This window comes from Trichomycterus rosablanca, chromosome 5 (assembly GCF_030014385.1).
Source record: "Trichomycterus rosablanca isolate fTriRos1 chromosome 5, fTriRos1.hap1, whole genome shotgun sequence".
In the NCBI taxonomy this organism is placed as follows: domain Eukaryota; kingdom Metazoa; phylum Chordata; class Actinopteri; order Siluriformes; family Trichomycteridae; genus Trichomycterus; species Trichomycterus rosablanca.
This window is the reverse complement of record NC_085992.1, coordinates 51,037,933-51,064,324: the sequence shown is the minus strand read 5'-3', so window position 1 is coordinate 51,064,324 and position 26,392 is coordinate 51,037,933. Positions and strand designations below refer to the sequence as shown.

The 26,392-nt window shown below is 44.0% G+C and overlaps 1 protein-coding gene across 6 annotated transcripts in view; it reads right to left on the bottom strand.

Moving 5' to 3' along the window:
* htt (huntingtin) overlaps nucleotides 1-26,392 on the bottom strand; it is a 98,027-nt gene that overhangs the window by 56,721 nt on the left and 14,914 nt on the right. For 2 of the 6 annotated variants that reach the window (XM_062996307.1, XM_062996308.1), the window contains exons 7-25: nucleotides 22,409-22,550; nucleotides 22,009-22,187; nucleotides 20,686-20,890; nucleotides 18,980-19,024; nucleotides 18,681-18,758; nucleotides 17,939-18,435; nucleotides 16,921-17,044; nucleotides 13,188-13,306; nucleotides 12,742-12,853; nucleotides 12,505-12,642; nucleotides 11,362-11,520; nucleotides 11,030-11,127; nucleotides 10,113-10,252; nucleotides 7,990-8,053; nucleotides 7,345-7,445; nucleotides 3,418-3,564; nucleotides 2,183-2,303; nucleotides 851-996; nucleotides 328-485 (exon numbers count right to left, since the gene is read on the bottom strand). In XM_062996307.1, coding sequence (XP_062852377.1) covers nucleotides 328-485; nucleotides 851-996; nucleotides 2,183-2,303; nucleotides 3,418-3,564; nucleotides 7,345-7,445; nucleotides 7,990-8,053; nucleotides 10,113-10,252; nucleotides 11,030-11,127; nucleotides 11,362-11,520; nucleotides 12,505-12,642; nucleotides 12,742-12,853; nucleotides 13,188-13,306; nucleotides 16,921-17,044; nucleotides 17,939-18,435; nucleotides 18,681-18,758; nucleotides 18,980-19,024; nucleotides 20,686-20,890; nucleotides 22,009-22,187; nucleotides 22,409-22,550 — 2,773 coding nt within the window. The remainder of the gene's footprint in view (nucleotides 1-327; nucleotides 486-850; nucleotides 997-2,182; nucleotides 2,304-3,417; nucleotides 3,565-7,344; nucleotides 7,446-7,989; nucleotides 8,054-10,112; nucleotides 10,253-11,029; nucleotides 11,128-11,361; nucleotides 11,521-12,504; nucleotides 12,643-12,741; nucleotides 12,854-13,187; nucleotides 13,307-16,920; nucleotides 17,045-17,938; nucleotides 18,436-18,680; nucleotides 18,759-18,979; nucleotides 19,025-20,685; nucleotides 20,891-22,008; nucleotides 22,188-22,408; nucleotides 22,551-26,392) is intronic. The other 4 variants (XM_062996310.1, XM_062996313.1, XM_062996309.1 and 1 more) reach the window with 3 other exon arrangements.

Here is a 26,392-nt window from a genome sequence, read left to right as displayed (position 1 = left end):
CGTGATTCATCACACACACACGTCTCGACTGCTCTAGAGTCCAGTGGCGGCGTGCTTTACACCACTTTGCATTGCGCTTGGTCATGTAAGGCTTGTATATATAAATTATAAATTATTTATTACACCTGTTTTGAGCAGCTGAAACGCATGAATTCAATAATATATAAGGTGTCCAAATACTTTTGCCCATATACTGTACACGCAAACATTTCGTGTCACATGACTTTGATGTTTTGGATGGTTGTCGACCCCTGTGACCCAAACTAGAAAGGGAGGCTAGTTTTCTAATAATGTACATGTATAGGACAAATCTTGATGACGGCGTACCAGCGAGCAGGTTCCCGGCCAGCACCAGGGCGTCCTGATGGGCAGAGAGGTCCAGTGGGAACCAGGCTGAAGAGAGCAGAGAGAGCACGGTGCTGGTCACACTGAGAGTCAGAGACCTGCGGCTCTCCTCACTAGCGCCACCTTGAGACTGAGACACACTAGAAAAGAAAGAGAGTACTTCATCGTCTTTACGTATCAACCAGACACAACGGAGAATACGAAGAACAGTTTTACTATTTAGGTGTCGCCACAGCAGATATGGTCCTCAAACCAGACTTGGCACAGTTTTTAAGCCAGATGCATCTTGCTGGCATCTGGGACCAGCACAGAGAGCAAACTGACAATTGTGGTAAACAAAACTATCTTCTGGACGGACAAATCTGGCTTTTTAAAAAAAAAAATGCAACCCACAGAAGAAAAAATCCTTTAGTGGTGTCACTACTAGTTTCGGGGCATGTAGTATTAATAATAATAAAACAAAATCAAATTTTCTCGAAGCAGAGGGGAAGCACGCTGCACCCACCTGGAAGAGCGCCCCTGGCTGCGATGCTGGCTGGAGCGAGTGGAGTGGGACACGGGGGAGCTGACGAAACCGCAGTGCCACCCCGTACTCCACGTGCACACCGGGAAGGTGGACGAGAGCAGACACAGAGCCTCGCAGCAGCCAAACTGCACAAAGACAAACCACACGAACATGAGCGCGATACGTATGGACCGCATGAGCCGTCCGGTCACTTCTAGAGCTGTACTAGAACGTTTGGTCTCTAGACTATGACGCAGTTGTTTGGTTGAGGTTATTAGATTAACAGACACGGCATTTATGGCATTTAGAGGGTCGCTTCTATCCAAAGTCAGTCACAAACTGCAGACCGCAAGCAAGCGAGGGCTAAAGGCTTTGCTCAGGGGTCCAACAGTGGTGATGGCTGGGCTTAACCCAGCAACCTTCCGATTACTTACATTTTACATTTACATTTTCAGCATTTAGCGGACGCTTTTATCCAAAGCGACTTACACAATGAGCGGAACACGATGAGCAATTGAGGTTTAAGGGCCTTGCTCAGGTGGCGGGGCTTGAACCGGCAACCTTCCGCTTACTAGTCCGGTACCTTAACCACTGAGCTATCACTGGCCCTTGTTAAACTGGCCCTTGTTGTTACTCGTTAAACTGACCATCAGAATTTAGAAATTCCATTCCAAAACCATGGGTGACAATATGATAAAGTATTTGGCTCTGTAGCAATAACAGTATCCACTCCTCTGAGAGGGCTTTCCATAAGATTTAGGAGTGTGTCTGTGGGAATTCGAGCCCTTTCAGTCAAAAGAGCATTCGTGAGGTCAGAGGATCTGGTTTGCATTTGACGTTCCAACAGGTGTAAACCAGTATATTATATAAAGGGAATTACACGCTTTCGACTTTGCAGCAACAGTTTAGGGAAGGCCCTTTCCTCTGTGCACAAAGCGAGCTCTATAAAGACATGAGGAGAAGCTCGGTTTGAAGAAACTCCAGTGTCCTGCACAGAGCCCTGACCTCAGCCCTTATCTACAGCTCTGGAATGAACCAAAACACCATCTGAGGCTTTTTTTGACCAACATCAATGCCCAGCCATTCAAACGCTCTTCAAAGACCCTCCAAAGTTTTGTGAGCGGCCTCCTCAAAAGAGCGGCTGTTGTTCTGGCTGAAAAGATCACACAGAGGTCAGTCTATTTTAATATCATCTGTTTTGGGAAATGGGATGAGGGGGGGGGGGGGGGGGGGGAGCTTTTTAAATAGTTATAATAATAGTTATAATGCCAACAATAACCACAGAAAGTCAGACTGAGACTGAGAGGTTAATACTAGCAGTGTGTAACTCACGGTCAGTGCTCTAGAGGTGGAGGAGGATAAAGCGTGAGAGATGGCCGTGATGACCCGAGACAGGTTGTTCTCCAGCGTGACGTCTGACACACCCTGCGACAGATTATAACCCCTGTATGTCCTGTAAGACACAGAATGATCAGTGTCAAGACCTAAAAAGCTTTAAGACGCATTACATTCTACCTAGTCGATGACGTTGATGCGCCAATATTTTAAGTCGATGCGTCGTTTTTAAAACTATGTTTATAAATGATCCTTTTTAATTTCTACAACGTCTCCATTCATATAAGCGTTCGTATGATTCCCTGAGCACTACTCGCCGCGTGCAGGACCTCGGTCGTATCTGGTCCGGTCACTGGTCGGCGGCATTAAGCGCCGTCTTAAAAAACGCCGTCTGCAGCCGTCAGAGGACGATTGTAGAGCTTTCAAAGAGAAGCTCGAAGTTTTCCACGACCCAAATCATCCAAAGTTTGGTGATACTTAAAACTGGTACAGAACTAAAAGCTGGTTTGTTCACTGTGCTGAGCTTTGATGGTACCACAGCAGCACCGGCGCCATGTCGCACGTCTATATCGTTTCATTACGCTTCTTAATCGTGGAGATCCTGGAATACCGTATTTCTTAGTGAGTTCAGTTAGAAAGCATAAAAAGCTTCTCATGTGAATGCGCCCGAACACTCACCACTGTGTTTACACGGCTCAGAATGTGCAGTGAGTGCTGAGTGAATGTGCAGGTTAGAATCTGGACTCATTCTGCCGTTACTGTACGTCGGACTCGATGAGACGTGGCTACATCTCACTATTTTGTTTCTGCTATAAGTTTAAGCACTTTGCTTCGTGTACGGACGTGCTGCACTTCGTTTAACACTTTGAGAATGTGATAATATGAACATAAACCCTGTTTACATTTAGTTCTGTGTTAGATTATTATGCCGTACAGTTTGTTGTTAAAATAAAAGAAGCTTAAATGAGATTACAAATCGATATTTTGAAGGAAAACTGATAGTTTAGATTAATTGACTAATCGATAAAATAGTCTATAGATGAATCGATAGAAAAATAGTCGTTAGTGGCAGCTCTATTCTACATATCACATAATATCACATGTGGCATTCTAAATTCAGCCATATATTATCCTATTATCCTAAAGTTCTACCCAGTTCTACCATGTTACAGTACATTTGATAGTGTGTGTACTGGAAAGACAAGTGTGTGTGTGTGTGTGTTCCTCTTTACCTTATAATGGTGCTGACCGTGAACTGGGACGGAGGCTGGGTCTCGTGCATCAGAAGCTGCAGGTACACGCTGCTCTGATCACGTGCAGTGGCCACCACTGAATCTGACTGAGCCTGGTCGCAATCATAGAACAGCCTGGACACCATCCTGCAAAAAAGTGACCAGCACATACAGTGTATCACAAAAGTGAGTACACCCCTCACATTTCTGCAAATATTTCATTATATCTTTTCATGGGACAACACTATAGACATGAAACTTGGATATAACTTAGAATAGTCAGTGTACAGCTTGTATAGCAGTGTAGATTTACTGTCTTCTGAAAATAACTCAACACACAGCCATTAATGTCTAAATGGCTGGCAACATAAGTGAGTACACCCCACAGTGAACATGTCCAAATTGTGCCCAAATGTGTCGTTGTCCCTCCCTGGTGTCATGTGTCAAGGTCCCAGGTGTAAATGGGGAGCAGGGCTGTTAAATTTGGTGTTTTGGGTACAATTCTCTCATACTGGCCACTGGATATACAACATGGCACCTCATGGCAAAGAACTCTCTGAGGATGTGAGAAATAGAATTGTTGCTCTCCACAAAGATGGCCTGGGCTATAAGAAGATTGCTAACACCCTGAAACTGAGCTACAGCATGGTGGCCAAGGTCATACAGCGGTTTTCCAGGACAGGTTCCACTCGGAACAGGCTTCGCCAGGGTCGACCAAAGAAGTTGAGTCCACGTGTTCGGCGTCATATCCAGAGGTTGGCTTTAAAAGATAGACACATGAGTGCTGCCAGCATTACTGCAGAGGTTGAAGACGTGGGAGGTCAGCCTGTCAGTGCTCAGACCATACGCCGCACACTGCATCAACTCGGTCTTCATGGTCGTCATCCCAGAAGGAAGCTGACGCACAAGAAAGCCCGCAAACAGTTTGCTGAAGACAAGCAGTCCAAGAACATGGATTACTGGAATGCCCTGTGGTCTGACGAGACCAAGATAAACTTGTTTGGCTCAGATGGTGTCCAGCATGTGTGGCGGCACCCTGGTGAGAAGTACCAAGACAACTGTATCTTGCCTACAGTCAAGCATGGTGGTGGTAGCATCATAGTCTTGGGCTGCATGAGTGTTGCTGGCACTGGGGAGCTGCAGTTCATTGAGGGAAACATGAATTCCAACATGTACTGTGACATTCTGAAACAGAGCATGATCCCCTCCCTTCGAAAACTGGGCCTCATGGCAGTTTTCCAACACGATAACGACCCCAAACACAACCTCTAAGATGACAACTGCCTTGCTGAGGAAGCTGAAGGTAAAGGTGATGGACTAAACCCAATTGAGCACCTGTGGCGCATCCTCAAGTGGAAGGTGGAGGAGTTCAAGGTGTCTAACATCCACCAGCTCCGTGATGTCATCATGGAGGAGTGGAAGAGGATTCCAGTAGCAACCTGTGCAGCTCTGGTGAATTCCATGCCCAGGAGGGTTAAGGCAGTGCTGGATAATAATGGTGGTCACACAAAATATTGACACTTTGGGCACAATTTGGACATGTTCACTGTGGGGTGTACTCACTTATGTTGCCAGCCATTTAGACATTAATGGCTGTGTGTTGAGTTATTTTCAGAAGACAGTAAATCTACACTGCTATACAAGTTGTACACTGACTACTCTAAGTTATATCCAAGTTTTAGTTCTATAGTGTTGTCCCATGAAAAGATATAATAAAATATTTGCAGAAATGTGAGGGGTGTACTCACTTTTGTGATACACTGTACATACCTGTAAAAAATACTGAAGCGTTGATGAAACATTTATGTATTCTAGCATTTCTACAGCTGCTTTCTTTGAATCCCACCAAAGACTTTCTGTGGGATTTCAATCTGGACACTTATGCCTTTTCACACTGCACTGTAACAGTTGTTACTCCCAATCCCCACCCCCCACCACTAAGTGGCAGAAATCGTTTTAGAAGGGAAATTCACAACCTAAAAGGGGAACCATGTAGTAGTGGAGATGGTTTTGTGCTGGGCTAAGGAACCGTATTGAGGAACTTGCTTGTTCTAAAGCTTAATGAGGTTTTTTTTTCTCATTCTTGTCTGGAAGATTCTCAGTTCGTCTCTATTCAATTGTTGTAAATGTGTGTGGCTTGCATCAACAACTTGCTGGTTTGGATGGACTGTGGGGAACAAGCCCAGCTTCACAGACTAACTGGAAAAGCTTTCATCTTGTACTGGACCTTTGTGTTTTTCACATGTTATGTTTAGTAAACTGAGTTAAAGCACTCTTGGTGGATGGTACCCTGATTTCAAAATATGAGAGCGAGTTTACAAAAAGAAAATATCGTTACAACACGATTTCTGCCCCCGATTTTCGAAACTCGGCTCCCGATCGCCGTGTGTGAACGGTTCGACGACTGGATCCGAGCGGCTCGCCGAGCGCTCGCAAACTGAAGTGAAATATCTAGCATGCTACATATGTGGACCAGTCGGCGAGTCAAAATCCTGTAGTGTGAAAAGTAGGGATGTAACGATACACTCTACCCACGATGCGATACGATTTTTTTAAACTAAATTATGACGTTTCCTTTTATTACTTCTATTTAAAATAAAATACTGTATTTGTGCTTATATTTAATTCATCTAAATAATGAATGTCCTTTTATTTATTAGATAGGTGCAAACTATGCAAAATAAATGCTACATTTCCCTTATTCTGTAATAAAATATACAGCACCAGCGCCCTCTGCTGTTTAAAGTGAATAGGGTTAGGGTTAGGGTTAGGGTTAGGGTTAGGGTTAACCCTTAACTGTCTTCCGGTGCACCGTTACATCCCTAGTTAAAAGCATTGCGAGCAGGTTTCGAGTGCTGTGTCGAACTACAGCCAATGAGAACACAAGACATCGGATCAGGGGAGGAGTGTAAAAACATGGGACGGGGCGTAATATCGTTTATATCGGTCCACATCGGCACACACACACACACAAGCTTTACAGCATTTCTGACCTTATCGTCCACGCCAAACCATAATACCCACGCTGCATTGCAAACAATATTTAATAACCTCCAACTCACTACAGAACACACGCCCCCTGCTGGTCGAGTAGCCAAATTCACTCGGATTCGTTTATTTTTCCTACTTGATTTTACGCTGCACGTCAGCGCACAAACAACTTTGCTCTCTCGCTTTCTGCTGATGCATTTTTGGGCGTGGCGTCATTAAACCCCTCGTCACCTCTCGCGTCCGTTTTCGTGACTAGACGCAGTTTGGGAGACCAGACAGACTCGTCTGAGGCTCATCCTGGTGATAGATCGTGTAGCCTGAAAACCACAACGACTCACAAAAGACTCCCAATTACAAGAGATCCAGTCATGTGGCGTGAACCGTACAGCGACCCGACGGCCCCGAAAGTCACGCAGTGTGAAGATGATGTCATAACCAGGCATCGTAATGATCCAGAACACACGTCAAACCTTTACAACAACTACTTCTACACTAAAGAACAAGGAGTGCTGACCGTCATGGACTTTTTCATGCGGTCACCTGACCTAGACCACACTAAGCATTTACGGCAACACCACAAGATGCTCCTAGAGTCTATGCTGTCATTACAGCAGAAGAAGGTTGAAGCCCTGTAATGAACCTGTGGCTCAGTGCTTTCTGGTGAAACAGGACCCACCGCAACCCTGACCAGGATAAATCAGTTAAAAATGATAGGATTTGTAACTAAGAAACATGTTAAATATGAGCCTCTCCATTAGTGGTCTCAGCCCACTAATTCCTAACGATTATTATAACTAATGTTCACGTTTAACTTTAATTCTCTGTTATTGATCATAGCAATATTGTATGTAACAAAGTGGGTGCTAGGGTTAGGGTTAGGGTTAGGGTTAGGGTTAGGATGCTATGTGAGGATGCATGGTGGACGTGTGGATTTACCTAGAGATTGTTGAAGCAGCAACGTGTCGTACTCGTGGATCTTCATCACCCAGCAGGTAAAGAACAACATCGTGTATCACTCTGTCCTGCAGACGCAATAACTGAGAGAGAAACAACAAACATAAATCCATGAATCCATTACCAGGTATTTTAACCAGTGTTTTAGTTCAGTTTAGAGTTTAGTTTATAATGCCATGTCTGCCCTTGGACCATGTTAATGGCAGGAAAGGTTGTAAAATGTTTTTTATTCGCTATTCGGTTGATGGTGTTTACTGTATTGTACTGATCATCTGGTCATCTCGTATAGACATACATATCTTCGTGTACATACTACATTTCTTATTGTATTTATTTAATTACATAGTGTTGCACAATAATACTTGTGTACTTTAATACTTTTTACTTTCATGTATTTTAAGCTGCTGTAATAACTGACTTTCCCTATGGGATTAATAAACTATCTATCTATCCATCCATCCATAATATTATTATTATTATTATTATTATTATTAAAAGACATTAATGAACTGCATCTAGTGTCAGAATTAAAAAACAGAACCTAAACAGTCATGATTGCACACCGTTGATCAGACAGACATGTACGACAGTGATTTTACTGAGTGTGTATGATCAGTGTGCTCTCACCCCGCTGTAGTGATGCTCTCCTTTGTGTAACTTCTCAGTCGTCCTCTCTAGGAAACTCACTAACCTGCAGGATGAACGTGTACTAACATTAGTCACAGTGCTGTGATATTATAGCTCGACTTGTGGGAGAATTAAGCAATAGAACACGAGAGGGAGCGTGTTATCGCGAATAACATCACGGCTGTGATTCGGTCGCAGGCACGAGCCGAAGGCGAGTAGATCATCACGGCCGTGATGTTATTCGCGATAACGCACGACCTCGAGTGTTCTACTGCTTTTATACGACAGTTTTTACAAAAGAAAGAAAGAAAATGAATCAAAGAAGCCCTGAATTTCATATTAATTATGCTTTAATATTGACAATACCTTCCGCCAAAAAGTAGTTCCACAACGAATGAGTTGCTGCTATGCAGTAGGCTAGAAAACTACAAAGCAGACATCCCAAGTTGCAAAAAACTCATTTCAGGGAGGTAAGAAGAACAACAAGAAGAAGAGGGCAAGAACCTCCGAAGGGAAAAAAAAGAAATAAAAAACCTCTCGCACACACCAAAGGATTATGGGTGATAACAGAACTTTAAGGAGCTGCTAACTGGGCTATTAAGCTAACTGTTCGCGTTACAAACACATTAATGTTCCCTACATAGTGCACTAGACAGTGAATTAGACAACTGGTTATGTTCCCTACATAGTGCACTAGATTGTGTATCAGATAACAGATTCATGTTCCCTACATAGTGCACTAGACAGTATATTAGACAGCTGATTTATATTCCCTACATAGTGCACTAGATTGTGTATCAGATAACGCATTTATGTTCCCTACATAGTGCACTAGACAGTATATTAGACAGCTGATTTATATTCCCTACATAGTGCACTAGATTGTGTATCAGATAACGCATTTATGTTCCCTACATAGTGCACTAGATTGTGTATCAGATAACGGATTCATGTTCCCTACATAGTGCACTAGACAGTATATTAGACAGCTGATTTATATTCCCTACATAGTGCACTAGATTGTGTATCAGATAACGCATTTATGTTCCCTACATAGTGCACTAGATTGTGTATCAGATAACGCATTTATGTTCCCTACATAGTGCACTAGACAGTATATTAGACAGCTGATTTATATTCCCTACATAGTGCACTAGATTGTGTATCAGATAACGCATTTATGTTCCCTACATAGTGCACTAGATTGTGTATCAGATAACGGATTCATGTTCACTACATAGTGCACTAGACAGTATATTAGACAGCTGATTTATATTCCCTACATAGTGCACTAGATTGTGTATCAGATAACGGATTCATGTTCACTACATAGTGCACTAGATTGTGTATCAGATAACGGATTCATGTTCACTACATAGTGCACTAGATTGTGTATCAGATAACGGATTCATGTTCACTACATAGTGCACTAGATTGTGTATCAGATAACGGATTCATGTTCACTACATAGTGCACTAGATTGTGTATCAGATAACGGATTCATGTTCACTACATAGTGCACTAGATTGTGTATCAGATAACGGATTCATGTTCACTACATAGTGCACTAGACAGTATATTAGACAGCTGATTTATGTTCCCTACATAGTGCACTAGATTGTGTATCAGATAACGGATTTAAAACGCGATCGGGAATAAGGTCGGTGTCGCCTGCGTGCGCGTTTGTGTGCATGAAGCTTGTCGTTAATGGCAACGCGTCAGCGGAGTAATACAGTTGTGGTGTGAAAAGGCCGCGCCGTTATCACCAATATCAGCACGGTTAGAACGCTTTTCAACCAATCAGATTGTACGGTCGGAACTAACTGTTGTATAAAATATGTTAATCTACATTAGAAGTATTAATACATAATCAGTACTATTTAGAATGTGTGAATATGCTTCACACTGGGTGTTATTCCCAGTAGTCATGTTCCAATATTCCAAGAATACTGCTGCAATGGAGTGTTACTGCAAATGACTACTGGCAATCGCTCTAAGTATATTCACACATTCTAAGTAGTACTGATTGTGTATTACTATTTTTAATGTAGATTAACATATTTAATTTTCTTTAATAAACTGAACCGACTGGAGTTTCTACCACCGGTTTGTATTCATCTTACCGGAAGTCCACTTCTGCCAGCGTTTCCAGTAGCTCTGTACGGACCAGCCAGTAAGAGCAATCCCTCAGGGTCAGGAGGTCGACGAGAAGCTGCAGACCCAGCTCGCTAAAATTGCTGCAGCACAGAGCCATGATGCAGTGCTGAAACGAGAAACACGGACCTATGAACACAGAGTAGCCGAGCGGGTGTGGTCAGGCTGATGCAAGCTGATCTTAGCCAGCGTTGTGGCTCTAGCACTGATTAAGCATTTTAGCCACATCTAACCTGCAATTTGGAAATTCGCTCTAGCTTTGCCATGTCAGAAAGGTGCCACGGGTCCCTACAAATGAATTCAGGAGAACGTAGAAGTTCCTATTTGAACACCAACTTGAGGAACGAGGAATTAGGAATTTGATGGGAGCAGATCACTGCTAGGTTAACACGACGTTTAAAGACATTTACAGGTTCAGAACTCAATACTCGCATACAATACAGGAGCAGTTGTGCTATTGGTCACAATTTTGCAACATATCTGATCAGGGATGTATAGGAATGGAATTTACTGGATGTATAGGGGTCTCTTTTAATTTTACCCCCCGTTTCTCCCAATTTAAGGCAGCCAATCCGCTGCTGGGGACCTCGACGTCATCCATGGAGGTCGGATTCGCGTACGGAGAGCCACGCCCCAATCTCTGCACTCCTCCACTTTCTATAAAGGGCAACCAAGGGTCTTACACAGCGTTGATAACCCCACCCTTAGTCCGGTCTTTCCCACCAAGCAGACCGGAAGCCTATTTTGTCTGCTAGATGGCACCCAGACGACCGGAACTCGGGAGCTCAGAATCTCAGCGCTGAAGTGCTAGCGGATTATCCAGCTGTGCCACCTGGGTGCCCTTATTTTTCATTTTTAAATGAAGTGTGTGTGAGTGTGTTCTTACCCTGACAGCCAAACAGGCCATCTTGCATGTGACCGAGGACTCGTCCTTTAGACAACGCTGCAGCACCGGCACCACAGCTTCCAGAGAAAGCGGATTTCCTGCCACGCAGAGGGATCAGAAACAGTACATACGATATTTATTTATTTATTAGGATTCCTAACGTCATGTTTTTTACACTTCGGCTCCATTCATGACAGGATTCATCAGATTGGGCAGTGGGACACGACTACATTGCAGAGATATAGAGCAGAGAAAAGCCCTGAGCTTATTTTATTAACTACTGTAACCTTTAAAAGAATCCTAATCTCGAGTCTTCTGATTCTGATTCTCACCCGTGGTGCTGTGCAGGCGGGAGGACCACGCCTCGGTGCTGAAACGAGTCTTGATCAGGATGGCTTGGATCAGAGCTCCGCACAGTATGGCTGTGGCTCCTCTGATCTGAGGGTCTCCGTGCTCGATGTACTGCAGGATGTCACTCACGTACTGCTGCTCTGTAGAAGCCAAGCCCACAAAACACATTATATAATTCACCTGAATCAGTCGGGCATCCAGTGTTTCTCAATGATACTGGAACCTACCGAACTAATGGTCCGAACTAAACGGTACTTTAGGTGCGTTTATGTGACTTAGGACTCTCACATTCGCGCACCGTGAACCTAGACGCAAACGGCAGCTTCGTTCGGCGCTCGGCTTGAGCGGTAAAACGTCATCAAAGTGTGAATCTGATCTGAATCTGCATCAGTGTGGAATAAGCGTCAGATCCAGGGTCACAGCTCCACGTGTATCTGTGTTTATCTGGATTCTCCTCCCTGTTTCACTTTTAAACTTGTGTTACAGCTCCAGCTTCTGAGAAACGGTGAGAATCTAAAGAGTCTAAAACGCTTCTGGTTGAAAATAAAGCTTAACGTGGTTTAATGTAGTAAAAGAAGGAGACAGGAGCACTAAACTTCTCTTCATTATTACTGCTCATAAGTTCCTCCACTAATCACATTCCTCACTCGCCGTTTTACTACAATAAGTCGCGCTGAGTTTTGTTCGTACGAACGTTAGTACACTTCTACCGCGTCATATCAAACAGTTCGTCTCATTGGAGGTGCTTTGAAAAGGTCAGCAAACTGGGTCAAAGTTCAATCAGGCAAGCGCACACTTTATAGGAAACAGCAGCACAATTGGTGCAAGTATGTGTCAAGGAAATACAAGTAATAAAATAAAGTCAGAGTATATTTACATTTTTAACACTTACAGTGCTGTGACAGTATATTGTCTAAGCAATTGAGACTTAAGGGCCTTGCTCAAGGGCCCAACAGTGGTAACCTGGCAGTGCTGAGGCTTGAACCAGTGAGTTTTTTGATTACTAGTCCGGTACCTTAACCACTAGGCTACAACAGAGTGCTGCATATGGTGTTGCTATACAGTTGCTATACACAAAAAACGTCAAAATAAAAAGCGGTTCTGATACATGACGAGCGTCTCACCGTCCGGTTGCTGCCCTTCGATGGGCTCCAGGTAGAGTTTGTTAAAAAACGTCTCGGGAAGAAGAGCGGCTGCCGCCCCGACACAACTGACGGCCAACGCCTTCACACTCACACGCACCTCCTTATCGGGAACCAGCCCTGGAAAATATTTGGATAAAGAGTCACAACGATAAACCACGAGTTATTTCAGCTGAGTGAAATAAAAAGAGAGAGAGAGGAGTTTTCAGTGGACTTTACCGTTTCTGTGGCCGGTGAGCAGGAAGGACGCGGACAGCAGCCGGACACAATGGACCAGGGGAGCCTCGGCTGGATGGGTGTAGTGTCCGATCTCTCCTTTAATCCTAGACGGCTATGCGACACACCAATACACCAGCTTTCATCAAATGTGGTTTTATATATATATATATATTTTTTTCTCCCCTTTAAGCGTGTCCAATGGCCCGATTGCGTCACGCTCCCTCTCCACTAATCCGATCCCCGCTCCGATTGAGGAGAATGAAGCTAACCCACGCCCCCTCCGACACGCGGGGCAGCAGTCGCATGCATCTTATAATTTACGCTTTGACGAGTGCAGTGCAGTGCAGTGCAGCTCAGCTCTGTGAACGGAGGGACACACCCTGACTGCACTCTTTTCCCATTTCTCATGTACTTGCCAGCATCACTGCTGTTTTATTTGAGCTCACCTTGTTTTCGGGGTCCACAGGCTCCAGAACTTCGTCCTTTGGTATAAAGCGATCCACGCTGCTGTCGGAGGCTTGTCTGTTGTGACCTTTGCCCTCTAGTAGGTGAGGTTTACTCCGTGCTGGAATAAAAACAAAAGATTATTTAAGTCACTATGATCGTTTGAAATAGCCTCAGCTGATTCGTTTATTATTATCAGAATCAGAATCAGAATCAGCTTTATTCGCCAAGTATGTTTACACACACAAGGAATTTGTTTCCGGCTGTTGTTAGCTCTCTACAATTTACAACAATACAATATACAGACAAGACTATGTAGACAATGTACAAATTTACATGTTCAGCAGAATTTGCATATGTACAGAAAATATAAAAATAGTGTAAGATAAATAGTTGAGTAAGGTAAGATGCAGTTACGGTATTATACAGCATGTATAAAGTGCAGTGTGGCATGTAAACAACAGTAAACAGCAGTTCAGTTTTTGTTATTAATGAGTTTGATGGCATTTGGAAAGAAACTGTTACAGTGTCTGTTTGATTTTGTGTTCAGGGCTCTGTAGCGCCTGCCAGAGGGTAGGAGGTTAAAGAGTTCGTGTCCAGGGTGTGCAGAGTCTGTGATAATTTTTTCTGCCCGGTTTCTGGTCCTTGTTGTGTATAAGTCCTGGAGGGTAGGCAAAGGAGCACCGATGATTTTTGCTGCTCTATCCACTCCACTCTTTGCAATCTGCATCTGTCCTGTTTTGTGGCTGAACCGAACCACACTGTGATGGATGTGCACAGGACAGATTCAATGACTGCGGTGTAGAACTGTTTCAACAGCTCCTGTGGCAGACCGTGTTTCCTCAGTTGACGCAGAAAGTACATCCTTTGCTGGGCCTTTTTGAGGATGGAGTTGGTGTTGGCCTCCCACTTTAGGTCATTGGAAATAGTAGTTCCCAAGAACCTGAAGGTCTCCACGGTAGACACAGTGCTGTTGAATATGGTGATGGGGAGCAGTGTCGAAGGTTTCCTTTTAAAATCCACTGTTATCTCTACAGTCTTTAGTGTGTTCAGCTCTAGGTTGTTCTGACTGCACCAGAGCACCAGCCGATCAATCTCCTGCCGATATGCAGACTCATCTCTATCCTGGATTAGTCCAATGATCGTAGTGTCGTCTGCAAACTTTAGAAGTTTCACTGTTGGGTCTGTAGAGGTACAGTCATTAGAGTAGAGAGAAAATAGCAGTGGAGAGAGGACACAGCCCTGTGGTGCACCAGTGCTGACTGTTCTTATGTCAGAGGTAATATCCCCCAGCCTCACCTGTGAATTTATGAATAATTTATGAATAATTTAAGCATTTTAAATTCTTATCAACCACTGTTTCTGTAATGTGCGGTTTGTTACCAGAGCTACACATCAGCCCGACTAAAGCCGTGGTAATCTAGAAAGTTTTTCATTCATCAGTAGCCAGTTTGCGCCATTTTTGCATTTTTCCTTCTGTAACCTGCACTGTTTGTGAAGTTGAATGCGCAACCAAGATCGTCTTCCTTCGTTCTTCACCGGACGATCTGTCGATGGGTTCTGAGGTGGCCGATGAGTCCGATCCTCAGCTTGCTCGAACCGTCGCATCCCGTCCTGTCCCACCTGCCGACCTCGATGTTGTAACCCTTGAGTGTCGACTTGAGGAGATCCTTGTAACGCTTCTTCTGGCCTCCTATCATTCGTTTCCCGTCCTTTAGCTGCCCAAAGAGTACTTGTCTAGGCGGCCTGCTGTCATCCATTCGGAGGACGTGTCCTGTCCATCGCTTCGATGCTGGTGGATCCAGCCTCCTCAAGGACACTTAAATCCGTCCTGTAGTCGTCCCACTTGATCTTCAAAATGTTTCGGAGACAAAGAAACCAAAAACGCTTCGATTCGGGCAAGAACACTGTAGAGAGACGCTGTTTCGTTCATCCGTGGAAGGAGCTAACGGAGAACATTCAGATCTCATTGTAACTAGGGATGCCGATCAAGGCATTTTTTAACTGATCGGAATCGGCTTTACTAAACCCGATCCTGATCCCGATCCTTCGTTTTACGTCAGCATGTCCGCTGTGTGGAAATACTTTAAATTGGAAAGTGAAACAAGTCCAGCAGTGAAGTGTAACGTCTGCACTGTGAGCGTTTCACGAGGCGGTGGGAGCAGAGCTGCGTTCATTACTGTAGAATTTTACTGTTTATATGGTGTGTGAGTCGAGGATCACTCCGGTTTACAAAACAACGTAGTGATGCACTCGTTTAATAAAGAAATAAATACACGATATATTCACAAATTGTCGGGAGCATTTAACACTTTATTAACTTCTTCTGTTACGGTACCGAATAGCGGACATCTAGAGCCAAGCACGCTATTCCATGCACTATGGAAGCCCCAAAGGGTCAAAACACACTCACTTCGCATAGAAACGTCCATCAAACCGTCGTCACAACATTTAGGGTGTGTTCGAAAACCTAGGGAGCTGCCTTGCTGTCTTACTGCCTACATAGGCAGCTGACTTAGTAGAGAGGATTCTAATAAGTCAGTGACTTAAAAGGTAGGTTATTCGAACGCGCTACTTAGATAGCGATTCCATCGGGTTTAGCATTTCGCGTTTAGCATTTAGCATCTCGCCATTAAAACCAATAAACTGAGGTAGCACAGCACGCTAACGTCAATAACACCTCCCTTCATGTACCGATAACGGTTAAATTTCCTGACGAGCCCGAACTTGCAAATAAAAACACTCGGTACAAGTTTATACAAGTTAAAGATCAGTAATATTTTATTTACGTTTGAAAATAACTCCATTCGTTTCTCCGCCCCGTCAGCCATGAATGCTGGGATTGTCTCGATCACTAAGGCAGCGTTCGATGCTCACTCGTTCTTGAGCCAAAATAACATTGAAATATTAAGATGCCTCAGTAGTGAGGATTTTAAGGCATCTAGGATTTCGAACAGCCTCCTTCTCGGGAGCGCAGCACAGGACGACGTAAAATGCTTATTTTGTAGAAATAAAAGAACATTAAGCAATAGTTTGGATGCAGGTAATGTTTTCCCTTCAGCACTGCAGAGCTATTCAGGTGTTAAACATGTACACTGGATTAATGTGAGTAACTGTAATGTAGTTGAAGTGTGCACTGTGTGAACAGTATTATCCAGTTCTTATCTAGACAATATCTAGAAAATACAAGTATCGGTTTGAGACTCGGTATCGGATCGGGATCAAAATTAATGATCGGGAACAAAAAAACGTGATCGGGACATCCCTAGTTATAACCAAGCGCCTCTGCTGGACAGTTTTGGAACTTGCTGCCTGAGGAAAAATAGCCAAACAATATCTGAGAGCATTTTTGGATCGACCTACTTGTGTGAATCAGCCTTTTCCCCCCCTCATAGAAATAATGAAGTGTAAATATGGGTCCAACTTTACTGATGAACACTTGGAAGCTTGATATTTGGCATCAGCAGCTCCTGTCAAGATACATAAACCTGACCGACACCTTTCAGTACAAATCATCAGAATGAGACTGGTGTGATTTTCACTCGCTCGTCCTGTAAAGCTGAATATCAATATAGGAATTGAAGTGCTATGAGGCCGACCTTAAGATGTAGATCATGATCACTTGTCGACTGAAATAGTAGATCTCAAGCCACGAAAGTGTGGGCACCCCTGATCTAAAATTGCTCAAAGTTCAGATCATGTGACTTACAAAGAGTGAAAAGTAATTGTACATACCCAGCATGGACTGGGAGAAGGGCTCTGGAGCTTCCTCGGCGGCTGGAGCCACTCCCTCCTCTTCCTCATCCTGCAAAGTGCCGATCTGCATCCCTGAGTACTGACTCTCACTGCCATCCAACACCTACACGACATAAATACACAGCAAACACACACGTAAAGAGACGAGCACATATCAACAGTAGCAGACACACATGGACGGGAACCAACACAATCACACACACACACACAAAATACGGTCATACATGAGCATTCCTAAAATAATACAGCCTAGTGCTCACTATACTGCTATACTACTATACTCACTATTGTGCTGGTATGAGTGGATCAGACACAGCAGCGCTGCTGGAGTGTTTAAACACCGTGTCCACTCACTGTCCACTCTATTAGACACTCCTACCTAGTCGGTCCACCTTATAGATGTAAAGTCAGAGACGATCGCTCATCTATTGCTGCTGTTTGAGTCGGTCGTCTTCTAGACCTTCATCAGTGGTCACAGGACGCTGCCCACGGGGCGCTGTCGGCTGGATATTTTTGCTTGGTGGACGATTCTCAGTCCAGCAGTGACGGTGAGGTGTTTAAAAACTCCAGCAGCGCTGCACACACTAACACACCACCACCGTGTCAGTGTCACTGCAGTGCTGAGAATCATCCACCACCTAAATAATACCTGCTCTGTGGGGGTCCTGTGAACTTGGCCTGTTTTGGAGTTGGGACTAAGGTAGTAATGATCTGGACAGGTGAAAAGATGCGGCTGGTGTTGGAAGGGAGCATGCGATAGTCTTAGCCCCCCTCAGTAGGCTCGGGGTAGAACTAGTGGAAGCAAGATTCCCATGGGGGGGTAATTGGAGGCGACTAGATTGGGAGCAAAAAGGTGTGTTGGGGGGGGGGGGGTGTACAGACATGCTTAGGTAATAAACGCTAAGAAAGCAATTTTGCGCAATGGGTGCATGTGGGAACACGGTTTGTAAAGTGAGGGTGGGAGGAATAAAAATAGACCCTTCTGCCCCCTGCTGACCTTGTCGCTACTGCTAGCGAAGGACACGGCGGAAGAGGAAGAAGTTATAGAAGAGGAGGTGGAGGAGGAGGAGGTCGTGTACGATGACGAGGTCTCACTGGCAGAGCGGAAGGAAGTGTGTCTTACGAGATCGGCGCAGTCCGAGGGTGTCACGGCCGAGTCCGGTCCCTCCGTGGTGGTCTGCGAGCTGTCGCTGGGCGGCGACGACGACGAGCCCGCCCCCGTGGAGGCCCGATTGGACTCCGAGAGCGGCTCCGGGGTGTCGCCGACCGCCCGGACGGCGCTGCCCGAGCTGCGGCTCAGCATGTCGTCGTCTTCGTCGTCCGGCGTGTCCGGCCCGCCGCCTCGCTCCGAGGACGCGCTCAGGTCCACGGAGTCGCCCGGCTGCAGGGTGTGCTGGGAGGAGCGCGGCTGTTCGGTGATGATGTCGGCCGTGCTGAGGGACGACACGCCCGACGAGGAGGGAGCGTCGCTGGAACTGTCCCCACCCACTGAGGCTGAAGGTACAAAGCAGTGTTGCTGTATTAGAGCTCATCAACTGATCGATAGGTAAGCAATTCGATTATATCGATTATATCGGTTATATGTTTGGCCACCGGTTATGTTATGACCAATCATGCTCAAACCCACCTGATCTCTATGCTTTACATATTTCTCAGGGCATTAAATCACATTGAACAGTCTTCTATACTACAAAACACTATTTTCATGGTTTGGGGGTGTTTGAAGGTTCACGTCTCACCTGTAAAAGAGCCTGTAGTGACCTCTGCTCTCTCTGGATCATCCTCCAGACCTTCCTCTTCGGCTGACAGCAGTTTACCTGCAACATTAAACGTCCCACATGTACATCAGTTACACGACTGAGGGATTAAAGGCTTTGCTCAGGGGCTTGAACAAGCAGCCTTGTGATTACTAGTCCAATATGGGTGGAATGGGATTGGACTGGAGGGATAGACAGATCTATAGACTTCGGAATGCAAATCTTAATACAGTTACAGGATTAAATGGTTAAAAATATTAGAAGGTCAGACCAGACGTCACCTTTCTGCTTCCTGAGGACGAGTGGACTGGACATTGATCCACCGGCTGCACACAGGAAACAGTGAAGGGCAGAAGCAGAAAAAAAAGTCCCAGTGACCAAAGTGTAAGAAAATCAGAATCAGATAATTACTAAATGATTAGAAGTGATTAGTTCAGGTAAGATAAACCAGAAGAGAATTAGTTCAATACCATGAGTGATTGTTTATGCAATAAATACTTATTAGTAATCAAATACATGCAAATAAAAGGCACATGAAAGAAAATAAAAGTAGTTCTAACCATCTTTATATGGGCACAGAGAAGTCACCAGGAATTAGAAGGCCACACCACAGGCCAAAAAGATTCTGATTATATTTCTGACCCGGACAGGACTTACACTATACTGCCAAAAGTATTCGTTCGTCTACCTTCACACGCGTGAACCTGAGAGGGTTTAATATGATGTCGCCACCCTTTGCAGCTATAACAACTTCAACTCTTCTGGGAAGGCGTTCCACAAGGTTTAGGAGTGTGTTTATGGGAATTTCTGACCGTTCTTCCAGAAGCGCATTCGTGAGGTCAGACACTGATGTTGGACGAGAAGGCCCGGCTCACAGTCTCCGCTCTAATTCATCCCAAAGGTGTTCTATCTATCGGGTTGAGGTCAGGACTCTGTGCAGGCCAGTCAAGTTCTTCCACACCAAACCAAGTCATGTTGGAACAGGAAGGGGCCATCCCCAAACTGTTCCCACAATGTTGGGAGCATGAAATTGTCCAGAATCTCTTGGTGTGCTGAAGCATTAAGAGTTCCTTTCACTGGAACTAAGGGGCCGAGCCCGACTCCTGAAAAACACCCCCACACCATAATCCCCCCTCCACCACACTTTACACTCGGCACAATACAGTCAGACGGGTACCGTTCTCCTGGCAACCGCCAAACCCAGACTCGTCCATCGCATCGCCAGACGGAGAAGCGTGATTCGTCACTCCAGAGAACACGTCTCCACCGCTCTAGAGTCCAGTGGCGGCGTGATTTACACCACTGCTCGGTGATGTGAGGCTTGGATGCAGCTGCTCGGCCATGGAGACCCGTTTCATGAAGCTCTACACACTGTTCTTCAGCTCATCTGAAGGCCACATGAAGTTTGGAGGTCTGTAGTGATGGACTCTGCAGAAAGTTGGTGACCTCTGTGCACTATGTTCCTCAGCATCCGCTGCCCCGCCCTGTCATTTTACGTGGTAACACTTGGTGACTGAGTTGCTGTCGTTCCCAATCGCTTCCACTTTGTTATAACAGCACTGACAGTCGACTGTGGAATATTTAGTAGTGAGGAAATTTCACCACTGGACTTGTTGCACAGGTGGCATCACGGTACCACGCTGGAATTCACCGAGCTCCTGAGAGCGACCCGTTCTTTCACTAATGTGTGTAGAAGCAGTCTGCATGCCGAGGTGCTCGGTTTTATACACCTGTGACCATGGAAGTGATTGGAACACTTTTGGCAATATAGTGTACGAGAACTCACCCATAACTCATAAAAGGACTTAAATTCTCAGTTCAAGCTCTTTTATATAAATAAATAAATAAATAAAACCGAGCTAATAAAGCTCAGTGGGCAGTTTTGACTCTGATTTTAATCCGTCTGCAGATAAAGAGCCTAAGAAGCCTCTGCGACTGTAAGTCGCTCCTATAAGAGCCAAGTTACAAAAATGTCACCAGGACGTACCGATGAGCTCCAGGATGCTGCCACTGCGAGCCCGACACTCCAGCTCCTCTCTGAAGACCCGGGTGTGTGTAATTTTGCTGGGAGTGATGAGCGTGTGGAGAAGCTCTGGGGGTGGAGTACGGAAGAGCTGCTGCAGGAGCTCCAGAGACGCAGTGACCACGTTATGGTCGTGGTGCTGCGTGTAGTGTAGTGTCAGTTCGTACACCTGAGGGACAGAGAGACGCCTTTACTACAGATGGCAAGGAAAATGGAAAAATGCCAAAACAGACTAAATACAACACGAGCAGGCTGAAGAACAGCTTGCAGGCTATCAAAATGCTAAACAATATATAACTCACCATCTTTTCAATCACTCTACCAACACTCATACACATACAAACACTGGGCATGTGCAATATCACTATCACTTCAAATTACAGTCTGGACTTTAACCTCTCCTGCAGTATTACACGTTACAAAACGTTACGTTATTAAACGTTTACGTTTGATAACAATCATGTCCGTACTTTACAGTGTTTAAATGTATTCATGCACCTAAATATAAAAGCTTGTTTATTTTATTTTTCTTCTACAGTACTGGTACTTGTACTGGCACTTTGTTCAGCCCTCAACTGCGTGGTGCAGTAAAACCTGATCAGCGTGTGAATCTGATCTGAATCTGCATCAGTGTGGAATAAGCGTCAGATCCAGGGTCACAGCTCCACGTGTATCTGTGTTTATCTGGATTCTCCTCCCTGTTTCACTTTTAAACTTGTGTTACAGCTCCAGCTTCTGAGAAATGGTGAGAATCAGAATCAGCTTCTCCCAGAGTCTAAAAATAAAGCTTAACGTGGTTTAATGTAGTAAAAGAAGGAGACAGGAGCACTAAACTTCTCTTCATTATTACTGCTCATAAGTTCCTCCACTAATCACATTCCTCACTCGCTGTTTTACTACAGTAAGTCACGCTAAGTTTTGTTCACCGCCGTTACACTTCATAGGAAATAAACTAAAGTGCAGCTTTTATTGTATTTTTATTGATGTGTAACTGTTTGTAATTGTATTTCAGTGTGTTTATATTATATTTGTGTTATTTTCAGTGTTTAAGTGTCAAAAACAACCTCATTATTTTACATGAGACTAAAATATCTGCAGCTCCACGGGACCATGGACGCATTAACAGGTTCCCCAAACATCCTTATGGGGGGAAATACCTCGAAACTCAACGTCTTTTAAACCAGACGAGTGTCAAGGTGCTCGACAACTAGTACCAACTAAACGACTGTCAGAAAGCAAAACTAGGACTGACAGCTAACACCCGCATGCTAAGTGTGGCTAAAATACCTGAATGAGCTGTTCGGGTGTGGGGGAGACGTCCGCCTCCTTCCTCATGACGCCGAAGCTGCCTTTCAGGCTGGTGCTGGCGTCCTGCTGCTGCAGCAGTGGCATCAGGTAGCGCAGGGTCAGTAACACACCTAAGATCAGGTGGTTCGAGTGTTCATCGTCCACTGGAACCACCAAACCTGGAAAAACGGCAGACGAAAGAGAAGAGGAATGAAGGGCTAGACCCGGACCTTTACACCTGGGAATCGAACCCAGGACCTTATTGCCATGAGGCGACAGTGCCACCCACCGAGCCACCCAATCAGATTAAACAAAGACATTGGTGACCTGAAACCTTCTACCACGCTATAAAGAATGAAGACATGAGTAAAACGATGTAAAAACGTATTTCGTGTCATACCCAGGAGCACGTTGAGAAGCCATGTGTAGAAGTAGTTGGTTCTTCGCGAGTGCTGACAAACGCTGACCGCGGAACTGGCCGCTGTACGCCGGATAGTGGGAGAGCTGGATTTCAGATTCGCCACGAAGGCTTTCAGGAGCGCCTACACACACACCCACACACACACACACAGAGGAGCAGAACCTAAACTAAAATGGAACTAGTTCTTAAAAACAACATGATCCTAAAAGAAAACTAAACAGAATCAACTAATTATTGATTTTTACGTCTAGGAAATCAATAAATCTGGTCTTTAAAAAAAAAAATCTGTGCTCTGGTGGTGCAGCGGTAAATGATGCTAGCCCACAGCCACTAAAATCCAGGCTTCAAATTCCCATAGAGTGCATCTACATACAGAGATGATTGTTTATGCCTGAGTGGGGGAACTTTTGGTCCTCACTTCTACATCTCCTCTCTATCTATCATCTATCTACATATTTATCTGTCTATCTGTCTATCTGTCTGTCTATCTATATGTCTGTCTGTCTATCTATCTATCTACATATTTATATGTCTGTCTGTCTGTCTGTCTCTGTCTGTCTGTCTGTCTATCTCTATCTATCTGGTTCATGCTTGACTGACTCTGGTTCATGCTTTTGTGACCTCTCGGCTGGACTATTGTAACTCTGTGCTTTACGGGCTTCCTTCCAGGTCACTTCGCCATCTGCAAATTGTTCAAAACTCTGCTGCTAGGATCCTCACTCACACCAAAAAATATGATCACATCACTCCTGTCCTTGAGCAGCTCCACTGGCTGCCCATTAATAAGCGTATTCAATACAAAATATTGCTTCTCACTTTTAAGGCACTGCATGGGTCAGGTCCGGCTTACTTGAGGGACCTTCTCAGGTTCCACACTCCATCTAGGAATTTAAGGTCATCGGATGCTGGTCACTTGGTTGTTCCTAGGCACAGGCTCAGTACCATGGGCGGTCGTTCCTTTAGTGTTGCTGCCCCCTCACTCTGGAACTCTCTTCCTTCCTCTTTACGTTCCACTTCCTCTCTCTCTGAATTTAAAATTCTCCTCAAGACTCTTAGTACTCCTAGTACTCTTAGTACTTTCTCACTCCTAAAGACTCACCTTTTCTCTTAGTACTCCTAGTACTCTTAGTACTTTCTCACTCCTAAAGACTCACCTTTTCTCTTAGTACTCCTAGTACTCTTAGTACTTTCTCACTCCTAAAGACTCACCTTTTCTCTTAGTACTCCTAGTACTCTTAGTACTTTCTCACTCCTAAAGACTCACCTTTTCTCTTAGTACTCTTAGTACTTTCTCACTCCTAAAGACTCACCTTGTTCTCTTAGTACTTTCTCACTTCTTCTTCTGCTATTTCTGTGTGATTGTTTTATTTTCTGTTCAGTATTGTGTGATTGTCTATTAACTTTCTGTTCAATTTTGTGTGTTTGATTATTTTCTGTTCAATTTCTGCGTTGTGCTCATCTCCGGTTTATTTTCCGGTGTGTTTTGTTACCTTTAATGTAACGCGACCTTGGGTTTGAGAAAGGCGCTATATAAGTTCAACTTATTATTATTATTATATTATTATCTATCTGTAAATCTGTCTGTCTATCTGTCTATATATCTATCCATCCATCTACAAATTTATTTGTCTATGTCTGTCTGTTTGTCTGTATATTTATCTGTCTATCTGTCTGTCTATCTATCTGTCTGTCTGTAAGTCTATCTGTAAATCTGTCTATCGATTCTACATATCAATCTGTCTATCTATCTGTCTACCTGACTATCTATCTATCTATCTATCTATCTATCTATCTATCTATCTATCTATCTATCTATCTATCTATCTATCGATCGATCATTAGGTCTGTCTGTCTGTCTGTCAAACTGTCTGTCCATCTGTCTGTCTATATCAGTATACAATAGCCCTTCAGTCCTGAGCTGGTGATAAATTACAGTTTTTTTTTCTTTGTACCCAAAATTGGTTTTGTGGTTTGAAAATGTAAATAAGCTTCTTTATTTTAGATGGTTTAGTGAACGCGGATCATTTTGACCCTTAGGACAAGACGAGTATACAGAATAAAACCACACAAGAGTTAAAATGCACTTAAGCTAAACCATGTCAATAAGAGGATTCTCATCCTGTGGTAGAGAAAAAGATCCATTAGGAAAGTGTGAAGGAGTGTTAATACGGGAGATAGAGTGTGAGTAAGAGTGTGTGGGTGGAAATGGGGGGTAGAGAGAGATCATGGATAATCCAAACCAATATGAGTCACGTTCTACATTTAGAACATGACGTCATGCTCTTATACTGGAATCTGGGCATGAGAGACACCGACAACAACGGATGGGCTTCATACGTCTGCCAGCGGACGCTCACATTAACTCAGGATGTAAATATGAGGACGAATTAAGGTCACGTAATCTGTTTAGCCTAAGACCAAGTTTAGAACTACAAATGTGTGGCCTTTATCATAAACAAAACATTACATTAAACACTAATAAGCCAAAACATTAGGACCAAGCAGGCTAATGTGCTCTCAATACAGCTCTGACCTACCGATACATGGACTCCACAAGCCATCTGATGGAGTCCTGTGGTATTTACATTTTCTGCGTTTAGCAGATGAGCTTCCACAGTAAACATGTGTGTCGTACCTTCTCCATTGGCCCTTGCGGCTGGCGCAAAGGCATCACACTGAAGCTATTTCCTATATATGCACTGTTTACACTGCTCTGGAGTTCAGAAGTGGTATGCTTTACACCACTCCAGCCAACGCTACGCTTGTAACGCTGGCTGTGATTTTGAGCTCTTGAGTAGCTGCTCAATAATGGAAACCCAACTCATTAAGCTACGGACTAACAGTTCTTGTGCTGACATTGCTTCCTAGGGCAGTTTGGAACCTTGTAGTGAGTGCTGCAAGCAGGGACAAAGCTAGTAGGGCAACTAGTGGCAAATTGTTGATCCTAGATGGTTCCTTTTAAAAATAATAAGACTTTAGGATTAGCCATCATACAGGCTGTTTTTCTAAACTGACCCTGAAGGCTATTAGTTAATTATTTATTATAATTGGCATGAATTGGCATTATAAAATTGCATCTTGGGTAGTAACTTAACGCTGTATATTTGCTAAACATCATCTGCTCCAACTCTGAATTTTCATCTGGCAATTTTAGTCCTGTTTGGATTTATTCGTGGACTTTACCCTGCCTCGGGTAATAATTCAAAGTCTGCCGTATACTTTTTTCTCAAAGATCGGGATCGGGGCCGATCAAGGCATTTTTTAACTGATCGGAATCGGCTTTACTAAACCCGATCCTGATCCCGATCTTTTGTTTTACATCAGCATGTCCGCTGTGTGGAAATACTTTAAATTGGAAAGTGAAACAAGTCCAGCAGTGAAGTGTAACGTCTGCACTGTGAGCGTTTCACGAGGCGGTGGGAGCAGAGCTGCGTTCATTACTGTAGAATTTTACTGTTTATATGGTGTGTGAGTCGAGGATCACTCCGGTTTACAAAACAACGTAGTGATGCACTCGTTTAATAAAGAAATAAATACACGGTATATTCACAAATTGTCGGGAGCATTTAACACTTTATTAACTTCTTCTGTTACGGTACCGAATACCGGACAGTTAGAGTCAAGCACGCTAGTTCATGCACTATGGAAGCCCCAAAGGGTCAAAACACACTCACTTCACATAGAAACGTCCATCAAACCCTTGTCACAACACAAGCGCTTTAAAAACTGGTTTTCCTTCATAACAAAAGAGCCTGTCCATTTTATTTTGGTATTCAGGTTTTACTGTAATGCTTTTAAGTAACTTTTTTTCTTATATTCAAGTTAAGCTGCTACACAGATTTCTGTTCATTTTTAGTGCATCACTGCATTAAACAGATTTTTTTTCTTCTAATGTAAAGTTTAAAGTAAAACTGTAATTATCTCACTCATTTTGATTGATTTTGTAGAAATAAAAGAACATTA